This window comes from Ustilaginoidea virens, chromosome 4 (genome assembly GCF_000687475.1).
Source record: "Ustilaginoidea virens chromosome 4, complete sequence".
Classification (NCBI taxonomy): Eukaryota; Fungi; Ascomycota; class Sordariomycetes; order Hypocreales; family Clavicipitaceae; genus Ustilaginoidea; species Ustilaginoidea virens.
The window spans coordinates 400971-426772 of NC_057319.1; the positions used below are offsets into that span (position 1 = coordinate 400971).

At 54.2% G+C, this 25802-nt stretch overlaps 9 protein-coding genes across 9 annotated transcripts; 4 read left to right on the top strand and 5 right to left on the bottom strand.

Annotated features, from left to right (window-relative positions):
- Window positions 1–1176: 1176 nt before the first annotated feature.
- On the bottom strand, window positions 1177–2088 carry UV8b_04627 (uncharacterized protein; the record flags this gene model as incomplete). Its single annotated transcript, XM_043142125.1, has 1 exon — window positions 1177–2088. One exon carries the CDS (start codon window positions 2086–2088, stop codon window positions 1177–1179), a length of 912 nt encoding a protein of 303 aa, XP_042998059.1.
- Window positions 2089–6641: 4553 nt separating this feature from the next.
- Window positions 6642–8220, top strand: UV8b_04628 (uncharacterized protein; the record flags this gene model as incomplete). Its single annotated transcript, XM_043142126.1, has 6 exons — window positions 6642–6770; window positions 6845–6855; window positions 6946–7043; window positions 7186–7453; window positions 7532–7994; window positions 8062–8220. 6 exons carry the CDS (start codon window positions 6642–6644, stop codon window positions 8218–8220), a joined length of 1128 nt encoding a protein of 375 aa, XP_042998060.1.
- Window positions 8221–9561: 1341 nt separating this feature from the next.
- Window positions 9562–10522, top strand: UV8b_04629 (uncharacterized protein; the record flags this gene model as incomplete). The annotated part of the gene is made up of 2 exons (XM_043142127.1): window positions 9562–10085; window positions 10243–10522. The coding sequence occupies 2 exons, from the start codon at window positions 9562–9564 to the stop codon at window positions 10520–10522; spliced, it is 804 nt and encodes a 267-aa protein (XP_042998061.1).
- Window positions 10523–10909: 387 nt separating this feature from the next.
- UV8b_04630 (uncharacterized protein) lies at window positions 10910–12396 on the bottom strand (the record flags this gene model as incomplete). Its single annotated transcript, XM_043142128.1, has 2 exons — window positions 10910–12145; window positions 12235–12396. The coding sequence occupies 2 exons, from the start codon at window positions 12394–12396 to the stop codon at window positions 10910–10912; spliced, it is 1398 nt and encodes a 465-aa protein (XP_042998062.1).
- A 573-nt stretch (window positions 12397–12969) lies between these two features.
- On the bottom strand, window positions 12970–14246 carry UV8b_04631 (uncharacterized protein; the record flags this gene model as incomplete). The annotated part of the gene is made up of 2 exons (XM_043142129.1): window positions 12970–14083; window positions 14185–14246. 2 exons carry the CDS (start codon window positions 14244–14246, stop codon window positions 12970–12972), a joined length of 1176 nt encoding a protein of 391 aa, XP_042998063.1.
- A 1671-nt stretch (window positions 14247–15917) lies between these two features.
- UV8b_04632 (uncharacterized protein) lies at window positions 15918–16804 on the bottom strand (the record flags this gene model as incomplete). Its single annotated transcript, XM_043142130.1, has 5 exons — window positions 15918–15982; window positions 16044–16304; window positions 16362–16491; window positions 16611–16623; window positions 16785–16804. The coding sequence occupies 5 exons, from the start codon at window positions 16802–16804 to the stop codon at window positions 15918–15920; spliced, it is 489 nt and encodes a 162-aa protein (XP_042998064.1).
- A 1095-nt stretch (window positions 16805–17899) lies between these two features.
- On the top strand, window positions 17900–20881 carry UV8b_04633 (uncharacterized protein; the record flags this gene model as incomplete). The annotated part of the gene is made up of 3 exons (XM_043142131.1): window positions 17900–18098; window positions 18160–19930; window positions 20014–20881. 3 exons carry the CDS (start codon window positions 17900–17902, stop codon window positions 20879–20881), a joined length of 2838 nt encoding a protein of 945 aa, XP_042998065.1.
- Window positions 20882–21061: 180 nt separating this feature from the next.
- UV8b_04634 (uncharacterized protein) lies at window positions 21062–22180 on the bottom strand (the record flags this gene model as incomplete). Its single annotated transcript, XM_043142132.1, has 1 exon — window positions 21062–22180. One exon carries the CDS (start codon window positions 22178–22180, stop codon window positions 21062–21064), a length of 1119 nt encoding a protein of 372 aa, XP_042998066.1.
- A 986-nt stretch (window positions 22181–23166) lies between these two features.
- Window positions 23167–25744, top strand: UV8b_04635 (uncharacterized protein; the record flags this gene model as incomplete). Its single annotated transcript, XM_043142133.1, has 6 exons — window positions 23167–23220; window positions 23427–23473; window positions 23563–23658; window positions 23752–23836; window positions 23891–25546; window positions 25628–25744. 6 exons carry the CDS (start codon window positions 23167–23169, stop codon window positions 25742–25744), a joined length of 2055 nt encoding a protein of 684 aa, XP_042998067.1.
- Between the last annotated feature and the right edge of the window lie 58 nt (window positions 25745–25802).

A 25802-nucleotide genomic window follows, 5' to 3' on the forward strand; every position in this document is an offset into this window, starting at 1 on the left:
CATATCATGTTATGCGTCGGCATGGGGCTGTGTGGACATGCTGCGCAGCTCCAGAGTGCGTATGTAACAGGAGCGGTGCCGATGTCTGCTTGCCGGGCCTCCTCTCCGGCAAAAACGACTCGACGAGGTTGCGCAAACCCAATGCTTCAACTCGGTGCATGGCGGTCATGACCCTTTAGGAGAAAGCCCGTCGAGGAACCATGGCTGCCAAAGGGGAAGTAGGTTCCCGCCACCCAGCCCATGAGCCCATCAGCCCATCAGCCCATGAGTCCATGACTCTCCCGAGCGAGGAGACGGCGTCAAGTCGTGTCTGGTGCGTGCCAACGGAGAAAAACCCAAAAACCCGTAGATCCGGCTGTTTCGGGCTCAACTAGGGCGGAGCCACAGGGGCGCAAGTTGCTTCGCGTGGCGCTTCGATGGCTGCAGCGGCCAGCATTTCAGCGGTTGCTTAGTTCCCGGCGGCCTGTTGGCCCAAGTGATGCTCGTGGCAGCCACGTTGCGCCATTCCATGTTTGAACGGTCGAATGCTTGGCAGGCGCCGCACCAAGGCCGTCGTATCGTACGATTCTTGCTGCGCAGGCGGAAAGCTTAAGTAGGCCGCGGTATTTGCGCATGCTGTTGATGGATCTGCGATCGGCGCCTGGTTGAGCCGTGATGAAGACGAGGAAACAGGAAGCAGGAAGAGCAGGGGGGAACAACATGAAGCAAGGTGCGTCGCGTCACGTGACTCTGGCAGGGCGAAGTTCGGTGGCCCCCAAGTCACTCTCGGCGTCTCGGGCTTATCAAGCCCGAGAGCAGCCACCACCAAAGAGTCACCACCAAAAACGCACCATGGTGTTTTATTCATATTCATGTACGCTACACGGCTTGAGACTGTTTGAACAGTTGGTAGAAAGCAGTTTTTATCAGTAGATTCAAACTACGTAAAATGATAGTCTGGCTTAACACGGCCTATCTGTGGCTGAGGGGCTCACACGTTGGAACCCCCCCCCCTTCCCTCCTCCCCCTACTTTCATGCCGCGCACGCAGAAGGGAGAAATCAAAAAAGAAAAAAAAGAAAAAAAAGGAAAAAAAGGAAAAACGATAAATCAAAAAAGAAATGAAAATAAAATCAATTTTCCAAAACATTCCTCCAAACCCCGACAGTTCCCAAGCCCATCCAAAGCAAATGCCAGCCTAGAACTCGCCTCGAGCCTCCCCGTAGAGCAGCTCCTTCAACCGATAGCGGTCGACGTCCAGGTAAAACTGCACGTAGCCCGCGACAAACTGGCGCAGCCGCATCTTCAGCTCGTCGGACCCCGGCGACGAGTAGAGACCCTTTATGGTCTCGATGCACACGTCGCAGCTCTCCTCAATCACCTCCTCAATGGGCTTGTTGCGGAACTTTTGCCGCTGGATCATGACGGAGCAGACGTCCTTGCCGACAATCAGCTCCTTGTACGACGACAGCAGGTCGTTGGCCTCCTGCACCAGCAGGTTCATGCCGGGGATGTGGTGGATGTACTCGCTCCACGGAATGTCCTTTGTGAAGACGACGCAGCTGGTTGCGTCCGAGACGACCAGCAGCTGCCGCATGTAGTCGATGAACTGCATGCTGCGCACCGATGCCAGGGCCTTGGCGTGGCGCGTCTCGTGGGGGAGAAAGACCATCCACTGGAAGAAGGACCTCCACAGCGTCGAGATGATGAAGGGCTCGTACCATTCGCTCAGCGCCTCGATGGCGTCAAATACGCCCTTTGCGTAATGGTAGCCGACGTGGTCCGACTCCACCAGGCGGCCTCCGTGGAAGACGATGCCGTCCATGTATCGGAGCGGGTCGTCGTCTATGATGACGCCCAGGGCGTAGAACACCGTCACCTCGACCTGCACCTTGTCGCAGAGGTAGGGTATGATCAGCCGGACCACGCCGTAGGCGACCCTCATGCAGCGAGCCTCCTTCTCCTGCCAGCCCGGAAGGCATCTCAGCCTCGCGAGGGACTCGTCCAGAACAGCTTGCCTGGGAGACTCAAAGGGAACGTCAAAGTCAACGGCATCGAGGAACCGTTGGACGCTCTTACGATAGCTCTCAACGGACAAGCCTACCGCCATGGTGGTGGATCAAAGGGGCTGACTGAAAAGAATTTAATAAAGGGACCAAAAAAAAAAGGGGGATCAAGACGTTGGATGCGAACGGTGTTAATCGTTTTGTGTTGCACATGCCGTTCAACAGGCAAGATGGCATCGTTCCTTTTATACTACTACGGCATTAAAGACATCTCGCGGGATTCATGGAGGCATGGCTGGCCTCCGCAAACCATCTCGATAGTAAAACCCCGAGTGGGGTCGTGCCATGTTCCGAATCATGATGGTTTTGATCAAAAAAACCTTGATGCATGGCTAAGACGAATGAGGTTAGGAAATGACGGGATAGTCTTTGCAGCGAGTAATTCTAGGCTCATTTCCCCCATCATCCTCTTGAACAATGGAGCTTCAGAGTTTGGATGGCAAAATCGTTAGCGCTCCAGCGGACCAAAGATAACGGGAGGACGGGGGAGGGGGAACGCCCGCCAGCTATAACATGCAACATGTTATAGCTGCATACGTGAGCTGTCGAGACGGGGAATTTCTGCTAGGGCCTGGAGAGTTCCGCAGCGGAGAAAGCGCAGTAGTCCTTGCATAACTACCTAGGCATGTAGGTAGATGGTCTGGGAAGACGCGCATGAACCCGTTGACTCTTGACTACCTACCTTAGGTAGGTAGTTAAGGTAGGTAGGTACCTGGTGATTGCATAGTAACTTGCAACCTGGCGGAAACACGGGACGGAGGCTCCATACTGACATACGGCTGGTGATGGTTTTTGAGTTTGAAAAGTGATTTGCAAGCCATGTCCCGGACTTTATCTGCCGTTGGCACACGTGAAGTGCCGTCGCTTCTCTCTCTCTCTTCTCTCTCTCTCTCTCTCTCTCTCTCTCTCTCTTCTTCTTCTTCTTCTTCTTTTCTGCCCTATTCCCAAAGCAGAGCCGTAGTGCTGTTCCGGGCAACCCCTTGCAGTCGGGCTGCCTTTCCCCCCCTTGCGCTATTTGAGCCGATTCAGCAATTGGCAGTAGCAAGCATTCCATAATACCCCGGTGACTAATAAAAGGCCTGTTTCGGGATCTTGATGGGTCCAAAGAGAACTTGACAACTAGCAGAACTGCTAGTCAATGTGGATCGGAGGTTGGGGCTCTCAAACACGGCAACCATGTGCCGATACACATTCCTTACATGCCCCCTTTTTTTTCTCCGAGTCAGAAAAGGTGAATACTAGCCCATCTTGGCCCCGGTATCTTCCTAGACTAGCTGATTTGCTAGTGTCCTGAGTCCTGGCTCCTGGCTCCTGGCTCCTGGCTCCTGGCTCCTGGCTCCTGGCGCAAGACCTGCAAGGGTTTGGAAACGGCCTACCCCTTGAATGTGTCAGACCCGCCAATGGGCAGAATCTAGGGATGCAGACCTGCCCTTATAGTCCAAGTCTTGGGTTGTCAATCATGCATGAGCTGTCAAGGATGTCTTTCTCTCTCGATTCTCTCCAAACACCTATATGATTACAAGTCATAGTAGCAAGTGGAGACGTGCCCCAGCTCGCATAGTTTGAATTTGGCAAAATGCCATGAGGGTCCAAAAAAAAAAAAAAAAAAAAAAAAAAAGAACCGCCGTCCGTCGTTTGCATTGGACCGTGGAGACTGGTACCACAAGCTGCCGTTTCCCTTGTCTTTCAGCTGTGGTAGCTGCGGAGCAGAAAGCAGGGCTCGACTACGACTACCTAGGTAGGTTATGATTCAGTCTTGAAGCATCGAAGCGTTCAAATTCAACCACCAACAGGCAGGCCTTGTCGGTCAAAGCCAGTCTGGAGAAGTAAAAAACCGTCCTCCGTGTAATCCTCCCCCCGCCGCCACGAGCCGAGCCGAGACCGGTACCTAGATAGGTCCATCGTAGGTAAGTCTGGGATAAGTCGCTTCGATTGCAAGTGCGTGTGGGTTGGGAACCACAATATTCGCCATCCACGATGGCATCGGGCCGATTAGAAGTCCATGCTTTGGCAAGTGTGTGGGTTGACTATTTTGCTCGTTCTTGCGAGGTCGAGCTATAGATTGAAGAGGTGTGCACACGTTGCCCATGGCAGGAATATCAAAGACTGGAATTCAGTTTGTGAAGCCCAAGATTGCACTGCACAGCTTGGCCAAGATGGTGTCGGACGGCAGCAGCTGATTGTCCAGGAGCACAAGTAGCGGATTACTGAGCATGCAGTAGGAGATTAACCAAAGGGAAAAAAAAAAAAAACGGACGATGGGCATGTACATTTCTCTATTAGTACTCCATATCGTTTTCCTGTTTTCTGCATTAGTATTGCCACCATAACATCACGACTTTTTCTTGCGTGGCAGCTTCAGAAGCAGCTCAGAACCCCTACGTCACCCCTTTATCTTATATGAAGGGTGAATTGTATAAATCTAAAGATGCACTTACCGCAATGTAGGACTATTGACATCTTAGGGGGCTTCGTGTGGCACTGTCAGCGGCAAAGAGTGCTGATGATGTGTTGCGGTCACGTGTGCGAGTGTATGCACTTAATCGCGTTCCAAGCGTGAACTTCACACTTAAAAAGTTGCAAACCGAGGACGACTTGTTTACGTGCTCCTGCCTATGTCCAGTTTACTGAAACCTTTGCTGACCAATCCGGAGAGGAAAAACCCGAGTGCCGGGGGAAATCCCTTTCCCGCTGTGCTTGCCCGTGGAAAAGGAAAGACTCAAGAGCCAATATACATTGGGTGGTTCCTTTAACCCGTTATCGGAATGGCGGCATCGTCCAGTCTGCAGTTCAGGGTAGGTTCTAGACCCTAGACTCTAGATGACCAACTTTAAGCGACCCGGGACAGCCGGTGACGGGGTGCCGGATCCTAACTACAAGCGTCCCAAGACCACGGTGCTTTATCGTCAACTTATCCCGCAATTGTTAGTTGGCGTACATACCGCATACCATTAGCGACGTAGTTACGCCACATCATCAGCTACCTACCTCTTAACCTACCTGTCTATCTCTCAAGAAGCAGGTACCAGACCCAGGTTGACGTGCTCATCAGCAGTTGCATACCTTAGGTACCTACCTGGGTAGGCTAGGTACATTATTTATTTGCTCAGTGTTCAAGTATTACACATCGCACTGAGCGGGGTAAGCATGCAAAGGGTGCCTTATTAATATAAATATCAAATTGATTATTTCCTCCGTATATCTATCCATAGCTAAACCCAACTAAGCTACCTAGGTACCTACCTACCTTACCCAGGTAGGTACTATCTAGAAATCAGCTGGTAAAGTACTCCGTAAACTGGACTGGTACCAGGTGTAACGGCTGCACCGTTGCTCACTGGGGGCGCCGATAGCAGCCTTGGGCAACTGCGAGTCCCGTGATCCCACCATCCAACATCCAACATCATGCCAACCTTTTGAATGTGCTGGGGCATTGTGGATTTTGGGCGTTGCGCAATTAGCTTGGAACCAATGTTGACAGATGCGGAAAACAGACGCAGTCAGACCCGGAACAGGAGTTCCAGACCAAAGCGTGGTCTCGCCTTCCGCACGAGGTGAGACTCGAACTGGGGAAAGCGCATCAGGCAACAAGGCTATTCCGCAGGAAGGAGCAAGGACCAGGGAGCAGGGCATGAGGGGGATGGATCATGGTTGGAGGCTGGAGCCATGGGGAAGCAAGGAAGGAAGGATGGGAGAATCACGCAACAGGGTGCACCCATGCAGTCGGGACCGCCAAGACTTCCGCTCTGGGACAAGGCGTCACGGGTGCTTTCCTCACCCCGTGAAACGTGATTCCCATAGCCGAGGCTGCAACGGGTCCTGGACTCAATCCTTGCCGTCGAAAATCTCCAGACTTCCTCCTTAAGGCGCTCCTTGACCGACAACATCCGCAGAGCGTGTGCGGAGTTTGCGAACATCCCTCCGCCCCAAGGACGGAATAACTCTGACAAATTCTGAATACGTACTACGGCACGCAGCATTGTGGGCGCGGCTGAAGCGGCTGCACCTCATTTGTTGGCCTACATCAGGTCCCAAGTTCCAACCAGGGTGGCGTTGAATAGCTGGTTGGTATCGTCGCACATTGGACATTACCCTTGCGAGACCGTCTCCGCAATTATTAAGCCCTATCCTTCTAGGACCTCTGGACCTCTGATCGTTTCCGCCGCTGTGATTGCCGGAGGGAATCTAGGACTCTTTCGAACACGACGAGAACGCTGCCCAGCTGCCGTAAGTCGCGAGCCAACCCTGACCAAGCGGGATATGTATGCATTGTGGGCAAGACAGAACCCTACGCTCGGAAACTTGGGGAAATTGGCCAGCGCTTCTAATCCTGAAAGGTGCAGTCGATATTAGATAAGAGCGGTCTTCTGCCCAGGATTATTGATCGACCGATGACATACTTTGCGGCTCACGTTCTATAATTGTCTTGATTAAATGCTATTTTTTTTTTCTGGCCCCTCCCCCGCCTTTTCTTGACGATTTTTTTTTTTTTTGGCAATCAATATAGCATGATAACGTGAAGCCATACAATTCGATTCACGGTTCGCGGTTGACGGTTTACGGCTCACGGCTGGCGATTGACGATTCGGCGTTCATGATGCAGATGTACAGCAATGACGAACCTGGCGATGCCCAAAAGGGCGAACCGCCAGCCAACGCTCCAACGCCCCATCTTCAAGGGTTCGAATTCACTTTCGAGTCGTCTTCGTTGAGATTCGAAGTAGATGTGGGTTTCTTTGCCCAAAGCAACACCGGAAATATCGTATGGGGGCCCTTACCACTAACACCGTGGAATTCTAGTCGGACGCGATGTAAGACTTGCTTGCTTGTACCGTCTGGACGAGATGAACGCAAGTGAAAGAGGTCGCCAGTCATTGACAAGATTTCCATCTCTGCCACAGGAACGATGCCTCGTCACTTTCGGACATTTCTCTCTCTGACAGCATCCAAGAGTATCCCAAGTTATTCGGTCGCACCTATAACGCCTATCGACACGGATGTATGAACACTGTCAAGAACCCAGGCCTCATGAGCGGGGCGGTGGAAAAGGAAGAGAAAAAGAAACACAAGGAAGAAGAAGATGAAGAAGAAGACGATGATGATGATGAAAATACGTGCTTTTACTAATACGAATCCTGTAGCCTATGCTTTCCCCAACGACCAGCAGGAGCAGGAGCGCTTAGCACTCCAAGGTCCCGTCCTGACTCGACTCATGGGCGGGAAGCTCTACTTTGCTCCTCTTTCAAACCTGCATCCGCCGCGGTTTATTCTCGATATTGCTACTGGCATCGGTGACTGGGCTATTGACATGGCCGACGAATTTCCAGAAACGACCGTCATTGGCACAGACCTGTCACCAATCCAACCAAACAAGGTCCCTCCCAACGTCCACTTCTACATTGAAGACTCGTATGTACTCGACTCTGCCTTGCTTAACTTGCTTGGAATACGCTGATGGGAGAATTAACCCCTTTTTGCAATGTCTAGGTCCGAGAAGTGGGACTTTCCGCAAAAGTTCGACTACATCCACACGCGAATCTCGGCTGGCTGCTGGTCCAACTTTGAGACTCAGGCAGCCGCGCAAGCTTTTCAAGCTCTCGAACCTGGCGGTTGGTTCGAGTCGCAAGAAGTTGATTGCACCGTCTGCTGCGACGACGGCACCGTGGACCCCGACGGCCCGCTCGTCGCCTGGGCCAACGAATTGATAGAAGCTTCGGCCAAGGTGAATCGTCCGGCGCTTATTGGCTCTATTCTCAAGGAAACGTACGAACGGGTAGGCTTCGTTGACGTGCAACAGCGCGTGTACAAGATGCCCATTGGTACCTGGCCCAAAAACCCGTTCCTGAAACAAGTCGGCTTGCTGTGGCGCCACAACCTACTCCAAGGATTGTCTGGGTTTTCTTACCATTTGTTACATAACGCCTTTGAGCGTTCAATGCCCGAGATTGAGGTTAGGCTAGGCTAGTTTTGGCCAGATTTTGGGGACACGACTGCTGACGCGATGAAACACTTACCAGGTATCCCTTATTGACGTTCGGCGGGATCTTTGCGACAACCGGATTCATTCATACATGCCTACCTTTGTTGTCTGGGGTCGAAAACCCTTTCCACGCGAAGTTTCCCCACCCAAGACGGAAACCAAGGCCTATGCAAACGTGCACCATTTCGCCGTGTAGGATAAATACTAATGAGGTCGAACATGGTTGTGTATACTACTTGTGGTGCTGGTTGTGTCTGTATTAATCTTCAATATACGACAGAAGGGAGGGGAGGCGTTAAGGAGCAAGGCAGCATTGGGCGATTAGATGTAAGATAGACGGCCGATGCAGGGTTTCTGTTTCCTGTGTATTGTCTTTGCTGCTTGAGAAGGAAGAAACGAAGAGGCAAAGACGAATTCATGTGGGGAAGGAAGCCAATAATAACTAATTTAATATACTGCCACGGTGGTTCAATTGACCCTGGTGACGAAGCTACATACTGACATTTTGCGGGGGAACCGATGCCATTGCGACTGCGCTGAACCTTTTCCGCATCGCAAGATACTATTGATCCTTGACCTACCTGGTATTACACTAAAGCACGTTGCGTATATTTTCCCCGCACGATACGCGCCAACCAGAGCCACAGCATCGTCTCGATTTCAAAAAGCAGCAGGAAGCCGTCGCCACCCTTACCAGCGGCTTGCCGTCGGTTGTTCCACCCATCGCAGGCAGGAGTCCGGCCACTCCCGATAATCACCACCGCAAAAGTATAACTTATGTACTTTTCCGAGCTAAAGAAGGGCCCTTCACAGGTACGTACCCAGCTGAAAACAAGCCAGAGGGGAAGAAAGGGATAGGGAGGGAAAAGAACCCCGGGGGGGGGGGGGGGGGGGGCACAAAAAGTACATACAACACCAGAGATTCGCTGGTCGTCACCGACCCAACTACTAACCTGGCGCTCGCTTGCTTATTTACCGGAGATCGGACGGGATCCAAAGCTCTCAAGCGGCTGTGGTCGTATGTGCCAGACTGGGTGGGATGTTGAGGGTTATATTGCAACAGGGAGAGCGAGCATTTGATTATGCGGCGGCGATGGGGGAATTTGCTTTTTGCAGAGGGTTTGTTGGGTCATGACAGGTAGGTGGGCAGGTAGGTAGGTACGGAGTAGGATGCAGCTGGACACCACATGGCTACCGAGTTGCAGCGATGCCGTGTGCAAGTCGCCGGGCTGGTAGATGAAAGTGCCGGTTCAGTCAGATCCGCGATAATAGTGCAACGGTCGAGGCCAAGCTTTGGCTCCGGTGCGGAGGACGTCTGACGGGCCAGGCGCTAGGCCAAATTGGGTCGGGGCATTCTCCACTGGGGACCGTACCTACCTACCTACGTATGTACCATGTACCTGAATCATCCATCGACGTCGAGGATATAAAAAAAAAAAAGAACAAGGGTCACCTCAGCCAAGCATCACCACCACCGCTCCTTGCGTCGCCGTCACCCCGGGTTCCGTCCCCCCAACCACGCGACAGTCCTTCCTCCATGGCCGCGTCAACGGACCGAGACGAGGGCGCCTGTCCCGTCGACCACAAGACCCGCGACGCCTGGCTTGCCCAGGCCCGCGCCGCCCAGGCCAGCAGCCAAGCCGCCTCCTGCGCGGCCGACCGCGGCGCCGCGCCCGACACGCCCGGCCCCTCGTCCTCGTCGTCGTGGACGCGCGCCCTCGCCTCCCGCCTGCCCTGGTCGCCGTCGCCGCCCTCCCCCCCCCCCGCCAGCAGGGCCGCCCTCGACACCGACCGCGCGATATCCTCCATCCCCAGATCGCCCGCCCGCCCCGGCGACCCGGGCCCGCCCGCCCCGGCCAACCACCAGGTCGAGTCGGGCCCCGACCCCTCCGGCAACTGGGTCTACCCGTCCGAGAAGATGTTCTTCGACGCCATGAGGCGCAAGGGCCACGACGCCCGCGCGGCCGACATGAAGACCGTGGTGCCTATCCACAACGCCGTCAACGAGAGGGCCTGGCGGCTCATCAAGGAGTGGGAGGCGCCGCATCTGGCCGGCTCAAGGTGCGGCTGAAAACCGGCCCCCCAGGACCGCCCGGCGCTTGTTGCAGCACGCGATGTGGCGGCGGCGGCGGCGGCGGCGGTGGTTTTTTCTTTTCTTTTGTTTCTTTGCCTTCATGTTTCAACCTATTGTTCCTGGCTAACCTGGGTGAGTGGCAAGGTGCGGCGGCCCCAAGCTCGAGTCCTTTGCCAACAGGAACGACCGGATGACGCCGACGGCCCGCGTCAACATCCTGCTCGGGTACACTGCGCCGTTTGATCGCCACGACTGGGTCATCGACCGGTGCGGCACGCGCGTCGACTATGTCATTGACTTCTACGCGGGGCGGCCGGGCGCCGACGCCAGGGCCGGGCCGAGCTTTTACTTGGACGTGCGGCCGAAGCTGAATACGTGGGAGGGCGTCAAGATGCGTGCCATGAGGTGGGCAGGATGGGCCTGAGGACTGCCCGTTTTGGCGCTGTTCAGCAAGAAGCGCACGCGGCGCTCTGGAATGGGTCGCCTCGTTCGGTTCCCATTCTGCATATTTTTTCTCGGCGAATTCTGACAACATGTCGCTGGCGTTTGGGTGGACTGGGTTAATAGCCAAGGGTAAAAAGCATGCATCAGCTGGTTGATTTGATGATACATTCCCTTCCTTGGGGGTTTATTTTTCTCCTCTTCTTCCTCTTCTTCCTTTCTTCTTCCTTTTTACAAAAATACAAGACTCCATTTGAAAGGGCCATGTGACCGCCCTGAATGCTGCAAGGCGAATCCATCCGACATGCTTCATCCACCTTGGTTCCCCCAAGGTCGGCATGGCAGATCCGCTGCATTAAAAACACCCCCCTCACTTGTTCTTGTTCTTGATCGACTGAACTCGCAGTCGGATCGGTGCCGTGGTCTCAAACGCCTGTGTTTCCAAATCCCAGCCCACTTGGGCCATTGACGTCCACAACTCCTCATCCTCGGCACGTCTCTGGTCCGGCTTTTCGCATTCCACAACCCCTCCGTGATCCTGTTTCCCCATCCTCCAAGCAGCCTGCATGGCGTGGAACCAGGCAAGGATGGCGTGCCTAGGTTGACATCCAGACCAAAGGAGTACGCGGATCTTGGCCAACTTGTTCCCGCGCGGGGCAACGAGAAAAGAAGTGTGCATTGGTCCATCAACGATGCTGACTGCGTCCTTGGCCCCCCCGTGCGAAGCGGCCTGTTTGTAGCTCTCGGCAAACTCAATCTTGGCAATCGGCTCGCCACGGCGATTACGCACAACGGGCCGCCAAAGGATGATGCGTTCGCGGTGGGCAACCTGTTCTGGAGTGAGGACTGTTCCCGACCTCACATATTCCTGGAACAATATCGTGGCTCGCTGGCGGTTGAGCGTCGCCATACATACGCTCCGTACGCCGAGGTAGTTCATCCACAGATGGGCAAGAACCAGGGCGACCATCAAGTAAAAGACACTCCGATGGTCTTGCACAACTTTGACGACCAGTGTCCCAACAAGGAGGCCAACCAGACCCACTGCGGTCTCTTGACTGGCTTCCTTTGCATTGAGCTCCGCGAGATTGTCGTGCTTGGCAAAATGCACGCTCAAAGCTGCCTTGCTGGCACCAGCAGCCACGCCGCATGCCGCTCGCAAAGCCTCCCCCGAAGCAAGTGCCACCAGCTTACCAGGGCGGCTGAAGTATGGGCTGTAGAGCTGCAGAAAGAATGCCGTGTCATTGAGGACGTCGGCCAGAAAGCGGTAACGCTTCGCGTCCGGCTCGATACGAAGCCCAAACCGGTGAGCAAAGACAATGGTGGCGATGCGGGACATGGCGTCCTTCAGTATGGTAATGAGCATGGCAAAGGTGGCTGACGAGTTGGCATCCCCCACGCCCAGACCCTGCAGCAGGGCCCTGTTTGCCAGCAGAGCCGTGATTGTGGAGAAGAAGGCCTGCAGAGAATCATACGTTTGGTAGGCTAAATAATCTCTGGACACGGAGTGGGGATACCCGACGGGGAGAAAGGCGTCATAAAGGGCGTTTTGCCATTCTCGCAGAGATCTGTGCAGGTAACCGATGGTCCGGTCTCTGGAATCAAGCTGCCAAATTGGTTTGTCAGTAAAGCGTGAAGTGAAGCTGGAAGCTGGCGAGGAATCAGCTGGCTTCTGCAGCAAAAAGTCGGGCTTACCAATATGACAGAGTCGGCGGTTCGATGGAGCCAGCGGCGCTGGACATTGTCGGATTTGTCAAGCTCGATTACTTCGATATCCTGGCCTCGTTTGACCAGCTCCGCGATGCCCTGGCGGCTGTGGTTGCCGGAGCTGGACTGAGAGGCGCTAGCATTCGCCATGGGATGCTCAAGCGCAACCTATCTATCGATTGCTGCACGGGACTGAATTTGTCGTTGCAGGTTGCGGCCCCATGGGTGGTAGGGGTGAATCTGGAGATTGAAAAGGAAAAGAATCTTATTCTCATCAAGGAACCAAGTTTCCTGGCGGTTGGGTGTAGAGGACACAAATTCATAACGTTGACATGTCAATGCTGCGGGATGCAATGCTGGCACGTTATGTGCTGACCTTGCTGATTGAAAATGAAAATGTAGGCTGCCAGCCGTTGCAGCTGGAACGCCTTGACCTGGCACAGCGGGCGACTGGAGTGACCAGTCTGGTGCATTTGCGCCCCGACTTACTAACCCAACCACAGGGACATGCAAGTTGAACCAGACGTTTCATTACATATAGGTCATGTCTGGTAGGCACCTGTTTGGTTGACAAGGGAGACAGACAGCTCGAAACGTCTGCCAGAGGAGAGTTGGCATTCAATGGCTTCTTGGTTTCTTGCATGGCAACTGGGCAATTGGTGAATCCCCAGTGTATGTAAAAAGGTATGCATGCGATTCAGCAGCATCAGCCAGGCAGCCCCCTCATCGCTTTACAGGCTGGCCATTTCCATCCACCAAGTACTCTCCCGACCTTGACGGACCTTGGCCAACTCTTGTCATAATCACTCTACTTACTCCGTCTCTCAGTGTGCTGGCGATGCCATCCTCCAACTTGATATCAACCCCGACGCTGGCGCTCCGTTTGTTCCATCCGGAAGCGCCGTCGAGAACGCCAGCGAAAGCGCAGAGAACCGCTGGCTCGTTTACCTCCAGGTAGTACACGACACAGTTTGGGCCGGCATCAAACGTGTATGCCGCGATAGTCTTTCCAGCCTTTTCATTGATGGACTCTACAGCTCGGATAGCAGCGCGAGACACATCATTCATGTAAAAGATTGGGGGATAGGTATCGGCACAACAGGCATGGAAGGAGTTCGAGTCGCGCATGGTAATCTCGGCAAACTTGGCAAAGTCTCGCGACCGGATGGCCTCCTCCATCATGTCCATATTGCTTGGCACAATCTGCTTGATTCTGTGCTGGAACAGACCGGATGTCGCGACGGTCTGCTGCATGCCAGAGGTGGACGACACACCCTTCTTGGCCGCGCTGACGACAAGAATCAGGGCACGCATATCCGGCCAGTGCGAAGCGGGAGCAACCAGGTCAGCCACGGAGTCGCTGCCGTCGTCCTTGTCGCCCATCCGCCAGGCGACGTAGCCACCAAACAGGCTGCGACAAGCGGATCCAGAGCCTTGCCTGGCGACCAAGGACAGCTCCGACGGGGAGTCGGGAAGCTCGTAAAGATCGGCAACGGCCCGAACCAGGGCAGCGAAGCCGGCGGCGGATGACGCGAGACCCGCTGCCGTGGGGAAGTTGTTTTCGGAAACGAGCTTGAGCGGCATGGCGGACAGCTTGGGCAGCGTGCAGTCGGCGGCTTCGAGAGCAGCGCGGCGAGCCCGCAGCTCGCGGAAGCAGGCTTGTGTCCGCGCGCCAGACACGTCTGAACGCTCGCCGTTGAGTATGAGGCTGTCGCCATCCGCGTACGACGGGGAACAAGACGCCGTCGTAAGGGTTCGGAGATCGGCCTGAGACAAGGTGACGGAGAGCGAGCTGTTGGTCGGGAGATTGAGCTTTGCGTCCCTCTTTCCCCAGTATCTTGCGAGCGTCTGGTTAGTTTTTTTTTTTTTTTTTTTTTTTTTTTTTTTCGGCTCTGCTGGCCTCTTGAGAGGTGCATCGAGGACAAGGGAGTTGCGTACTTGACGACTGCAATGTTCACGGGGGCCGTGGTGCTGGCTCGGTAAACCTTTTGGTCCTCCATGTTTTATTGCAAGTGCGGGAATGCAAAGAAACCGAATCAAGCGAGGCGTTTCACAGCTTGCCGCGCGGGAAGGGCAGGAGAAGCAGTTGACTTTGCCCTGCCTACCTTTCGGAGTGCGAAGTACACCGCCAGACCTTGAATGTATTTATTGAGCGAAGCTGCAACTTGACGGCTGCAGATTTGAGCTGGAAGGGGGGTTTGGTGCGGGGCTCTGCCGAAAACCCCGCCATGAAGCCTTTGGGTTGGGGCCCAACTCTCTCTCTCGTGACCGGCTGGGAGTATTCAGGGGAACTACTCCGTATGGTCAATTCATTTGGACGGACAGAGTTGGAGCAGGATGACTAACGCTCCCTTCGACGCAAACCCAGCCAAATTCTACGTCTGCTCCTCGTCTCTCCCCGGACGAGGTGAATGTATAGCACTCTATTTCACATCTATTTTGCTCTCGCCGTTTGTCCTTGCCAAGTGAAATTTCATTACAATCAGAATATGAAACATGACCACCAGGCGTTGCTTCCCAGATTTGATGCGGAAAAGCGAAAAGTCTGCCGGCATCGACGGAGCAGAACATGACAGCAGGGGCTCTTCCACGGCATCATCGAGACAGACCTGACTGCGCGCCGCTCCTCACATCAGCCAGTCTTATTTCCCCTCCCGTCCATCACCCGATGCAGACACAAGACTCCTTGCTCCATTGCCAAAACCTCAACTGGACCTCGGCCTCTTGCGCCGTTGCACCGGGAGGCTCACTGAGAACCTGACGGAAGAGGAGGCCGTCCGTCAAGTTTGCTACCCACGCTGGATCCACTGGAGGCGAAGAAGCAGGCCGAATGGCCACCCCAAGGAAACGTTGACGCCAAGGTCCACCCTGAGGAAGACCACCGAGGCGGAGCGAGACGCCGTTGTGGATGGCTGGCGGTGAGAAGGCGGGGATTTCGAGGCTCGGTGGCTCTGTCGGCACGCTGTTCCTGATGACTCCCTTCCCAATACTCTTGCGGTAGGTCTAGGATATGCGCCATATACTACGACGGCAAATTCCCGTCTCGGTAGTCTACGCGGAACTGGGCCTCGTTTGGGCTCGCAAAAGCGTAAGAACAAGGAGGACGGCCTCGGGTTTGGAAATGAAATATCCACGGGGCATGTTGGCATGGTCTGCAGTCGAAACACTGTAATGGCTTGGAATTTGTGTGTAGTGCCCTTATCGCCCCTTCCTTGCAAGTAATTACGGTAGGCGAGTGTGTTTTCAGCCCCAGTAGAAAGAAACGTGCCGTGCCGTGCCTTTTCGACTTCACCACATGGAGAGTTCGGCCGAATCGCGAATTGGGCCATATTGGGGAGCGAGTTGGAAGCATACTATTAGCAACAGACTACACTAGATTCTCTCTCGCCGCCGACGTCTATAACGAAACTGCTCGAAGCCAAACTTGGATCTGCCACTATTGTACATATACGACGGTGTCACATGACTGTACCATCCTATGCTCACAGAATACCGATGCCATGATTCTGCAAAACCTTCTACAAGAAGCCCGGGGTGCGGTCTCCGCATAGAGGAATTATATTTCAGCTGTTGACCGTGTGATGAATGCGCCAATCCATACTGGGAGTGCCCTCCTTTGATGAAAAAGGCGCGTCTTGTCGAGTTCCATTCCCAGCAGATATTACAGGTTTCTAACAGGTGGCGTCCTGAGTAGCCTTGGAGTTCATGAGAAGCGCGACAATGAGACCATACAAACCTGGCGAATTTTGTCAGATATTCGAACTCTTTTTACCCAGTGGGAACGCGGAAAAACTTACCCAAAACTTCGGCGAAAATGAGAATCAAAATCATACCGACAAAGAGACGGGGTTGCTGGGCGGTACCTCGGACACCAGCGTCACCAACAATACCAATTGCAAAACCAGCAGCAAGACCAGCGAGACCGACAGCGAGACCGGCACCAAACTGAATGAAACCAGTGTAAAGAGGGAGCTCCTGCTTCAATCCGTCGGAAATAAGGACGGAGACGACCAAGCCATAAATACCAATAATACCAGCCATAATAACGGGAACAATGTCTGACTCTTCCCGTTAGCTTGCTGCTTCCATGAGCCCAAATGAGGGGATATGCGCACTCTTGACGATAAGATCAGGACGAAGGACACCCATAGCAGCAATGCCCACGCCAGACTTGGCGGTGCCATACGAGGCACCCAAGCAGGTGAAAACGATGGCGCAGGTGCAACCCATGGCACCAAAGAATGGCTGCTCATCAACGTTAGCACAGGTGATGATGGATGCGCGTCTTTTTCGCCGTGGCAGTGGCAGCCAAGCCAGCAAGGGAGAGACGTCGGTCGGGCAGCTCATCGAGGCGAAGGACTAACCGCGTAAACTGGACTATAGAGCCATCTCGGTTAGCTTGACACGATCCAGCCGATGATGACGTGCACAAGAATCGACAGAATAAGCCAGCCCAATAATACCGGAAACTTCGCTTGAGGTTCCATCCCAAGGACGATGAACCGTGGAGGAGAGGGGGATTGGGCGTGAAAACATACCAAGCTTCTGTGAAGGGCATTTTGAAGGCTGTGGTAGAGCTGTCGAGGATCTAGAGATTGAAGAAGTGTGCTGGATCGGATCACGGACTGGAGCTTAGCTCTGCGACTGAGGCTGTAAAGAAGCGTCGGTAGCTGTTGGCCGTCTCCGTAGCGATGTCGAGTTGCGGTGGTCAATGGAGGTTTCCTTCCTTGGGAATGGCGTAACTGAACTGGTAGGCGTCAGACAGGTTTTGCCGCCTGGTGTGTGTCAAGATGATGAGTTATGTAATCCAGGTTGGGGCCGGGTAAGGTTCGGCCCCTGAACGGATCTCCACCTGAAGCAGGAGGTGGCTGCTGGCACCTGCAACTTTCCAATGCAACTTTCCAACGAAAATTAACTCCAACTTCGAGCGATGGCAGTGAGCTCTAAGATATCGACGAGCTGGAGGAATATCAATGTTTTGCCCTTTCTTGCATCGATAGATTGGCTTTGTTCTTTTTTTCTTCGCTCTCTTAATCTGAAAGGCTGCGATGAAAGCGGGAGGAGCAGATTGCACTCATTCATACCATGGCAGGCACATCAAGCATCCGGTATCCATTGCACGCGGAATCTGTACGCTGGGCGCCACGCCAACATCAAGGTACCGGTAACATGGACACGAATGCCCTATACGCCAGGTCCGAACAAGATGCAAGATGGCAGATTAGCATTGTGATTTTGACCACGCCAGCCTTTATCATTTGTGTCGAGGGACAGCATGCTGGGGTATTCTTGGCGACGCAAAGGGCAAATGAATGGCCAGACCGTTTTGATATCTTGGCGCTGCTGTTTAGGCGCCGCAGCAGGTGAACTCCAGGTGAACTCCAGCAGGTAAACTCCAGCAGGTAAACTCCTCTATGACGTCTCTCCACCCACAGCTGGCTCGCTCACCCGAAGGAGGGACGCTGAGCACTCCACCTTGTCCACCTGCACAAATTGACAATTGGAGACTCCATCCCCGCCGCCCACTCCGAAATGACATGTTCCCCCTCTGCGTCGACATTGTTAAGCCCTAGATAGACTGGAACATCCTTTTACAACTCATGGTTTCTCGTGCTAGACCCGTGGTGCATCAATTGTGCCTCGTGCCAGCGCCATGCCTGGAATTGCTCGGAAGATCCTCATTTATGCTGCCATAGATGGATTGATCATTCAGCCCACGTCGACCAAAGGACAGCGATCTTGTCCCCCTGTCAAAGTCAAATATGAAGACTCTTCCATATCGTCACTCCCACGAGATCAGGTACCCAACCCCTCGGTTCCCGAATCATCATTTGAGGCGTTTGGCATCATTGGTGAGTTTCACACGCTGGGCAGGTAGAGAACAAGTCTCTGAGATTATCCCCCAACACCTAGGTTTGATCACGGTCTCAAGACTCAGCTACCTCGTCACAATCACTCGTCGCGAACAGGTAGCCCAGATATTTGGGTTTCCCATATATGTTGTCGCTGGAGTTGCCATCACGCCATGCAGCTCGAAACACGAGGCGAACGAATCCATCCGTAGAACATCCAAACTGCTTCAAGAAAACGCCTCCCCTGTCCTGCACGATGAACTTGAAAGCAGCGATGAGGATCCCGAGGTTTCTCTTGCTCCTCTGGAGGAAGTCGAAGACGTCGTCGCTCAAGGTGACGTTGCTCCATTAGGCTCACCTCGCAGCAGCGTAGCAGAAGATGTTATACGGCGTCGAGGAAGCTACGGTCGCTTTGCCAAACGCTGGTTCAGTAAGAGTGGATGGACCGTGGATCAGAGACGAAGCCTGGGCTTGAGTATTTCTACCGCTCATTCGCCGGCAGCGCCAGAGACAGAAGTGGTGGATCTTCATGCGACCAAGTTACCGCTTGAAAACGAGATGCGCAATCAGCGCCGTCCGACCGAGCTCCTACCAAAGTTATTGCGCACCATGCAAGTCTTTTTCGGATCTTCCAAGAGTTTCTATTTCTCTTACGATCTTGACATTACCCGGACTACCTCGCAGAATGCATGGATACCTGACCCAGATACCCCTCTGCATGCCCATGTGGATGGGCAGTTCTTTTGGAACAGACACATCCTGGAGGGGTTTTTATCAAGGGGCCATGACCACTTGAGCTTGCCGCTGATGCAGGGCTTTGTTGGTCAGCAAAGCTTCGTCGTTGACAGCGATCCGCCCCAGGTGGTTGGCGTTGCACCTGGATCAATGGAACTTTCGGCCGTGTCTGCCCCTGAGACTTTGCCAGCATCATCCCTAAGCGGCCTGAGGGAGCAAAAAGGCCCAAGGCCTTCGGAGAAACGATATCTCATTACACTGCTATCTCGCAGGTCAATCCACCGTGCCGGGTTGAGGTACCTGCGCCGAGGGGTGAATGAAGACGGATTCACGGCCAACATGGTAGAGACTGAACAGATTCTCTCGTCCGCCACCTGGGACTCGGCATCACCTGTGCACTCTTTTGTTCAAATTCGCGGAAGTATTCCGTTGTTTTTCACGCAATCCGCCTACTCGTTAAAGCCAGTTCCTGTGATACAGCATGACGCCGAATCGAACTACAGGGCCTGTAGAAGGCACTTTGAAAGGCTACTCTCACAGTACAAGTCGCTGCAAATCATCAATCTGATTGAAAAGCGGGGCGTCGAGGAACCTCTTGGGACGCAGTACGAACAGAGTGTTCGACGTTTCAATGAAGAGGTGAGCGAAGCAAATAGAGTTGCCTTTGAATGGTTCGACTTTCACCATGCCTGCCGAGGAATGAAGTTTGAGAACGTAAGCCAGCTTTTGGTCAAGATGAAAGGTAGGCTGGAGGAACTAGGTAGCACAACCCAAGTGGGCGGCGAGGTCATTCAGCGACAATCAGGCGTATTCAGGACGAACTGTATGGACTGTCTCGATCGGACAAATGTATGCCAGAGTTCCTTTGCGAAGCACATGTTGGACCTGCAACTTCAAGAGGATGGCATAGACGTCAGTGCACAGACGGACCAGGAGACTAGGTGGTTCAACACGCTGTGGGCGGACAACGGTGATGCAGTTTCCAAACAATATGCCTCGACGGCGGCCATGAAGGGCGATTATACCAGGACGAGAAGGCGAGATTACCGAGGAGCGCTCAATGACTTGGGACTGTCGCTAGCGCGATTCTACAACGGGTAAGGGAAACTCGTCTCCTGTGCCAAGCAAACGGCAAATGCCTCTTTTCAGCTTTGCTTCGTTTCTGACATTAGCGACAAAGCATGGTGAACGACTACTTCAGCCAGGCGTCCATTGACTTCTTGCTCGGCAACGTCAGCGAAAAAGTGTTTGACGAGTTTGAATGCGACATGATGACCAAAGATCCCGCAGTCTCCATCGCCAACATGCGCCAAAGAGCCGTCGAACTCTGCCAGAAGAGAGTCGTGGCCGATGCGAGGGAGGAATTCCACGGCGGCTGGGCTCTCGTCAGTCCTAGCGCGCCGGACTTGGTCAAGTCATGGCCCATGGAAGAAGTGATTCTTCTTCTGACGGATGCTGCTCTTTACCTGTGTCGCTTCAACTGGGACGTGGATAAAGTGTCTTCCTTTGAACGTGTACATCTCGCCAACGTGACTCACATCAAGTTTGGCACCTACATCACCTCGACCGTATCCCCAGCCCATACGGACGAGATGAGGAACGTGGGGTTCGTCATCTCATACCTGACGGGAAAAAGCAACGTCAGGAGAACCAATACCCGGACATTGTCCACCGAGGGCGACATTGCACCAAATACTACATCACCGTCCCTGTCAGACGATGACAAGGCACTGTTGGGATTTCCCAGTTTCTTCTCGTCAAAGGCAAAGTCTTCGACGACCCGAAGGCTGGCTTTCAAAGCACCATACCTTGACTCTTCCACAGCGGTAGCAGGAACACTTGGTGGGCAACAGACGGAGCTGCAGCAGGTAGTGGCAATATGCGCAGACATTGAGCGCCTAGCGCTGGGGGCCCGGCTGGGCAGAGATGGAGACGAGGAGAAGCGGTTGATGGAGAAAGGAGACATCATCTCGTTGCAGGAAGCAAAGAAGAATACGGGCTTTTTGGAACAGCTGGGCCACTCGATCAAAAAGCTGGTTTGGGCTTGATGGGTGGCACACTACCACTCGACTCTAGGCTTTTTTTTTTTTTTTTTTTTTTTTTTTTGGCCAACGAATCCCTAAGAAAAATGCCCATGTGCTATGCCTAGACAAGAGTATTCCATAACCCTTTCAATTCAAGTCACTCTTTCTTTCTGATTGGTTGTGGGGATGGCTGTAGATTTCCAGTCATCCCTTGTGTATTCGATATACATGCATCTGATAGCGCATGTTCTCCAACTGAATAGGATACGACAAGCCTTCCGGCAACCTGAACCAGATGGAATCCTGAGACTCCAAGCGTTCCCACGTGGACCCTGGCGTTTCGCCTTCCAACAAGGTGTGATTGAGCAACCACTGCATCGGGTATTTGTTCTTTTCTCTCCCAATCGCGGCCTCTGAATAGCTCCCAGGACTATCCACCACGAGCAGCAGGCTACCGTTCGGTAAGACCTGGCCGAGGCTCCTCAAGAATTGGCTCGTCTTGCCTACGCCACCGCCAGCGTATAGCTCGTTCAGGGTGAACATGAGGGTAACGAGCAGAGGTCGTGGCCCAACCAGGTCCGTCAACTCGGTTTGCGACAAGGTCAGCACGTCGGCCTGCCTAAAGGTATACTCGAGCTGATGCGTCCCAACCAGGGGCTTGTTGGCGGCCTTGGCTGCCGCCGACGCATACTTTGACAGGGGAGGGTCGGCTGTCAGCTGGTTCTGGATTCCCGACAGGACATGCGCCCACGGCCCGGAGTCGACGAGAGTCAGGGACCCGTCGCGCCGAGTGCGCTGCAGGTACGACGCAAAGGCGACGTGCTCGGCTGCGCAGCCTCCCACACACAGCATTCCCAGCCGGTCTTGTGATTGCCCCTGCGGCGCCCCGGCGTCGGCGTCGGCGTCGGCGTGCGCTTGCTGGCGCGCGGGCAGCCGGTCCAGGTGCTCTCGGATGCCGAGCAAGACTGCGCTGTAGCACAAGGCCCGCGGGGGACTCCATCGCGCTGCATAGGCCTCCAGGTGCTCGACGTGGCCGAAGGCCTCGCCGAAGTCGCGGTCGTAGAGCGCCTGCTTGATGTGCTGCAAGAGCGCGGGGAAGCGGTCCGAGGAGAGGACGTTGGCAAAGGCGTCGGAGAAGATGTTTAGCAGTGTCTGCTGGTGCTTTCGAGGTTGCACGCGCACGGCATGAGGCGGGAGAGCGGCCGCGGCCGGGGTCGTGGTCGTGGTCGTGGTCGTGGTCGTGGTCGTGGTCGTGTGCGTTGGTGAGGTCTTGGCAGGCGGGCGATGCTTCTTCTTGCTGGCTGGGGACGCGCGGCTGCCCATTTCTCAGGGAAGGGCGGACAAGGGGAGAGGGAGGTCAGGAAGACGTTTGGATGGGGTTCTTGGGATCCGCGGCGCTTGGGGTTTTTGCTGGGTTGGGGTCTGGGCCTTGGACTTGGACTTGGACTTGGCGGGGCTGCGGGCTGCGGGCTGCGGGCTGCCGTTTTCGCATCTTGTGTGCCGTTTTCGCTTTTTGCGTTTGCTGTTGGCGACGATTTGCTTGCTGTTGCGGCGTACAGAGTTTATTTAGATACTCGGTACACGGCGAAGCCTTGGGCAAGTATCTAATCCGACAAATGATACGGTGAGCTTCCAAGGCATTTGGAAGCCGAAGCCATCGACGCGTTGTACATCTAATCTAACGGAGTAAGGAGTACAATCCGCGTGCAATTAATTGCATTGAGACACGGAAGGTTTGCCTCTGGTCCGCCAGTTCTTTCCCTGACCCCGAGAGTGGGTTGGTTGGGGTTGGCTAGGCTTATCCATATCCATCAAGCAAGCATTCTTCTCATTTCTACCCACGGATGACCAACAAAAACTGCCGTGAGTCGTACATGCATGTACCTTTTGGAGTACCTGTCAGGTACCGAAGCTGTCTGCCCGTTGAGAGAACACAACCAGCTCTTTCCCCCCCGAGTGGCAAGGCATGGCATAATATGGCCGAGCCAGCAGGTAGGTACCGGGAACCTTTGGTAGATGGTCTAAAGTACATTCCTCCCTCGTACCGCTGACATTTTGCGACACCGGACCCGCCGGGTAAAATTCCATGACATAACCCCTCACTCAGCAAATTCCCACCGCTGCATGCTATGTATTACCACGATGGCCATCACTCTCTCTTCCCCCCGCTCCCTCCCTCCCTCCTGCCCTTTCCTAATACCCCTCCATTACCCCTCCGTCCTTCCTTTGGCTGCGGGCTGCTTTTTCTCTCCTCTCCTCTCTTCATCATTCCCATAGTACTATACAACCGCCTTGCAAGACCGCCCAACATGGCTCACAGCGAGATTGATCAGTTGGCCATCAACACCATCCGCCTGCTTGCGGTACGTTGAGCTTGACCTACCCCGCCGCCTTTTCCCTCCGCCCCGCCATGATGCCTTCCAGGGTTGCCCTGTAACGGGTCGCCGTCGCGAAACATGGGGGTTTGTGCCTCGAAATGGAAAAAATCCTCAATCATGAGAATGCAGCTCCAGGCAGCAGGCCATTTCGTGGATGGAGCCATGACTGACAGGGCCTCAACAATGTCCAGGCCGATGCCACCTTCAACAGCAATTCGGGACACCCCGGTGCTCCCATGTAAGTGTCCCGCTGCAAGAGCTCGTCCGTGTCGTCATGTCGCCCGCGTCGCCCGTGTGAGATCTTTTTCACTGACGCATGAGTTTCAGGGGCATGGCACCGATTGCCCATGTGCTATTCAACAAATTCATGAGATTCAACCCAAAGAATCCCAAATGGTTAAATCGGGATCGATTCGTTCTTTCGTAAGTTCCTGCTCTCGAATACGGCAAGAAAAAAAAATCGAGGGGGGGGGGGGGGGGGGGGCGGCCAGGAGCTTACATGAGTGGCGAGCATAGCAATGGCCACGCCTGCATGCTGCAATATGCTGTGCTGCACCTTTTCGGCTATGACGTGACCATTCAAGATCTCAAGGACTTCAGAGTGAGTGTCTCGCATGGTTGCCAGCTTAAGTTTCCCACTGCTAAACTTGTCTAGACAGTCGACAGCAAAACTCCTGGCCACCCCGAGGCCCATGATACCCCCGGAATCGAGGTCACCACTGGTCCACTTGGCCAGGGTATCTGCAACGCCGTTGGCTTGGCTATGGCTCAAGCTCACACTGCCGCCACCTTCAACAAGCCCGGATTTGATGTTGTTGACAACTACACTTACTGCTTTCTCGGTGATGGTTGCTTGATGGAAGGCGTCTCGAGCGAAGCCTGCTCTCTGGCTGGTCATCTTCAGCTAGGCAACCTCATCGCCGTGTGGGATGACAACCAAATTTCCATCGATGGCAGCACAAACTGCGCCTTCACTGAAGACGTCGTCAAGCGATACGAGGCCTACGGCTGGCACGTCGAGCACGTTCAGGATGGTAACACGGATCTTGCCGGCATGGAAGCTGCTCTCAAGCGGTGCCAGCAGGTCAAGGACAAGCCCTCTTTGATCAAGCTCACAACCACCATCGGATTTGGCTCCCTGCAAGAGGGCACCCACGGTGTCCACGGCTCTCCCCTCAAGGCTGATGACATTAAGCAGCTCAAGGAGAAGTGGAACTTTCCTCAGGAGCCCTTTTACGTTCCCAAAGAGGTTTACGAGCTCTATGGCAAGCACTCCTCTGAGGGTGCCGTCCTGGAAGAGAAGTGGAACCAGCTGGTGTCCAAGTATGCTGAGAGCTTCCCCAAGGAGTACGCCGACCTCCAGCGACGTCTGAAGGGAGATCTTCCCCAGGGCTGGGAGAAGAACTTGCCCGTGTATACGCCTTCAGACTCCGCTGTGGCTTCCCGTAAGCTTTCTGAGACCGTTTTGAGCAAGATCGAGTCTTCCATCCCAGAACTCTTTGGCGGGTCTGCGGACTTGACTGGCTCCAACCTGACGCGCTGGAAGTCTGCAGTTGACTTCCAGCCCGAAGCCACTGGGCTCGGCAACTACGCTGGCCGGTATGTGCGGTATGGAGTTCGTGAACACGCCATGGGTGCCATCATGAACGGCCTTGCCGCCTATGGCACCATTCTCCCCTATGGGGGCACTTTTCTCAACTTTGTCTCGTACGCTGCAGGTGCTGTCCGTCTGTCCGCCCTGTCCGGCGTGCGCCTCATCTGGGTTGCTACCCACGATTCCATCGGTCTGGGAGAAGACGGCCCTACTCACCAGCCTATCGAGACCCTGGCTCATTTCCGTGCTCTCCCCAATTGCATGGTTTGGCGTCCAGCTGACGGCAACGAGACCAGTGCGGCCTACTACGTTGCTCTGACTTCCAAGCACACCCCCTCCATCTTGGCTCTCTCCCGACAGAACCTGCCTCAGCTCGAGGGTTCCACCGTCGACAAGGCTTCAAAGGGTGGTTATGTCCTTCGTGAAGTCCCCGGCGCCAACATTACCCTCGTCTCCACTGGTTCCGAGGTCTCCATTTGCCTGGAGGCTGCCAAGTACCTTGGGGATAACCATGGCATCAAGGCTCGTATTGTTTCTATTCCCTGCTTTGAGGTCTTTGATGCCCAAACCAAGGAGTACAGACTCTCCGTCCTGCCCGACGGCGTCCCCTCTCTGTCTGTCGAAGTCATGAGCACAATGGGTTGGGAGCGGTACACTCACGAGCAGTTTGGTCTCAACCGATTCGGTGCCTCTGGTGCCTACAAGGATGTCTACAAGGTAAGGGAGTCTTTTCTTTTGGCCCCCAGAAAGAAAACTTTACAGAGGGATCTTGGGTGACTAATCTACCGCTGGATGCAGAAATTTGAGTTCACACCCGAGGGCGTTGCCAAGCGCGCTGTTGCCACGGTCGATTTCTGGAAAGATGTCCCCCATGTTCGCTCGCCCGTCAACCGGGCTTTCCAGCAACTGATTTAAAAAAAAAAAAAAATACGTAATATTTGTAATGACGTTTGGGCGCGAACTCTTGACATAA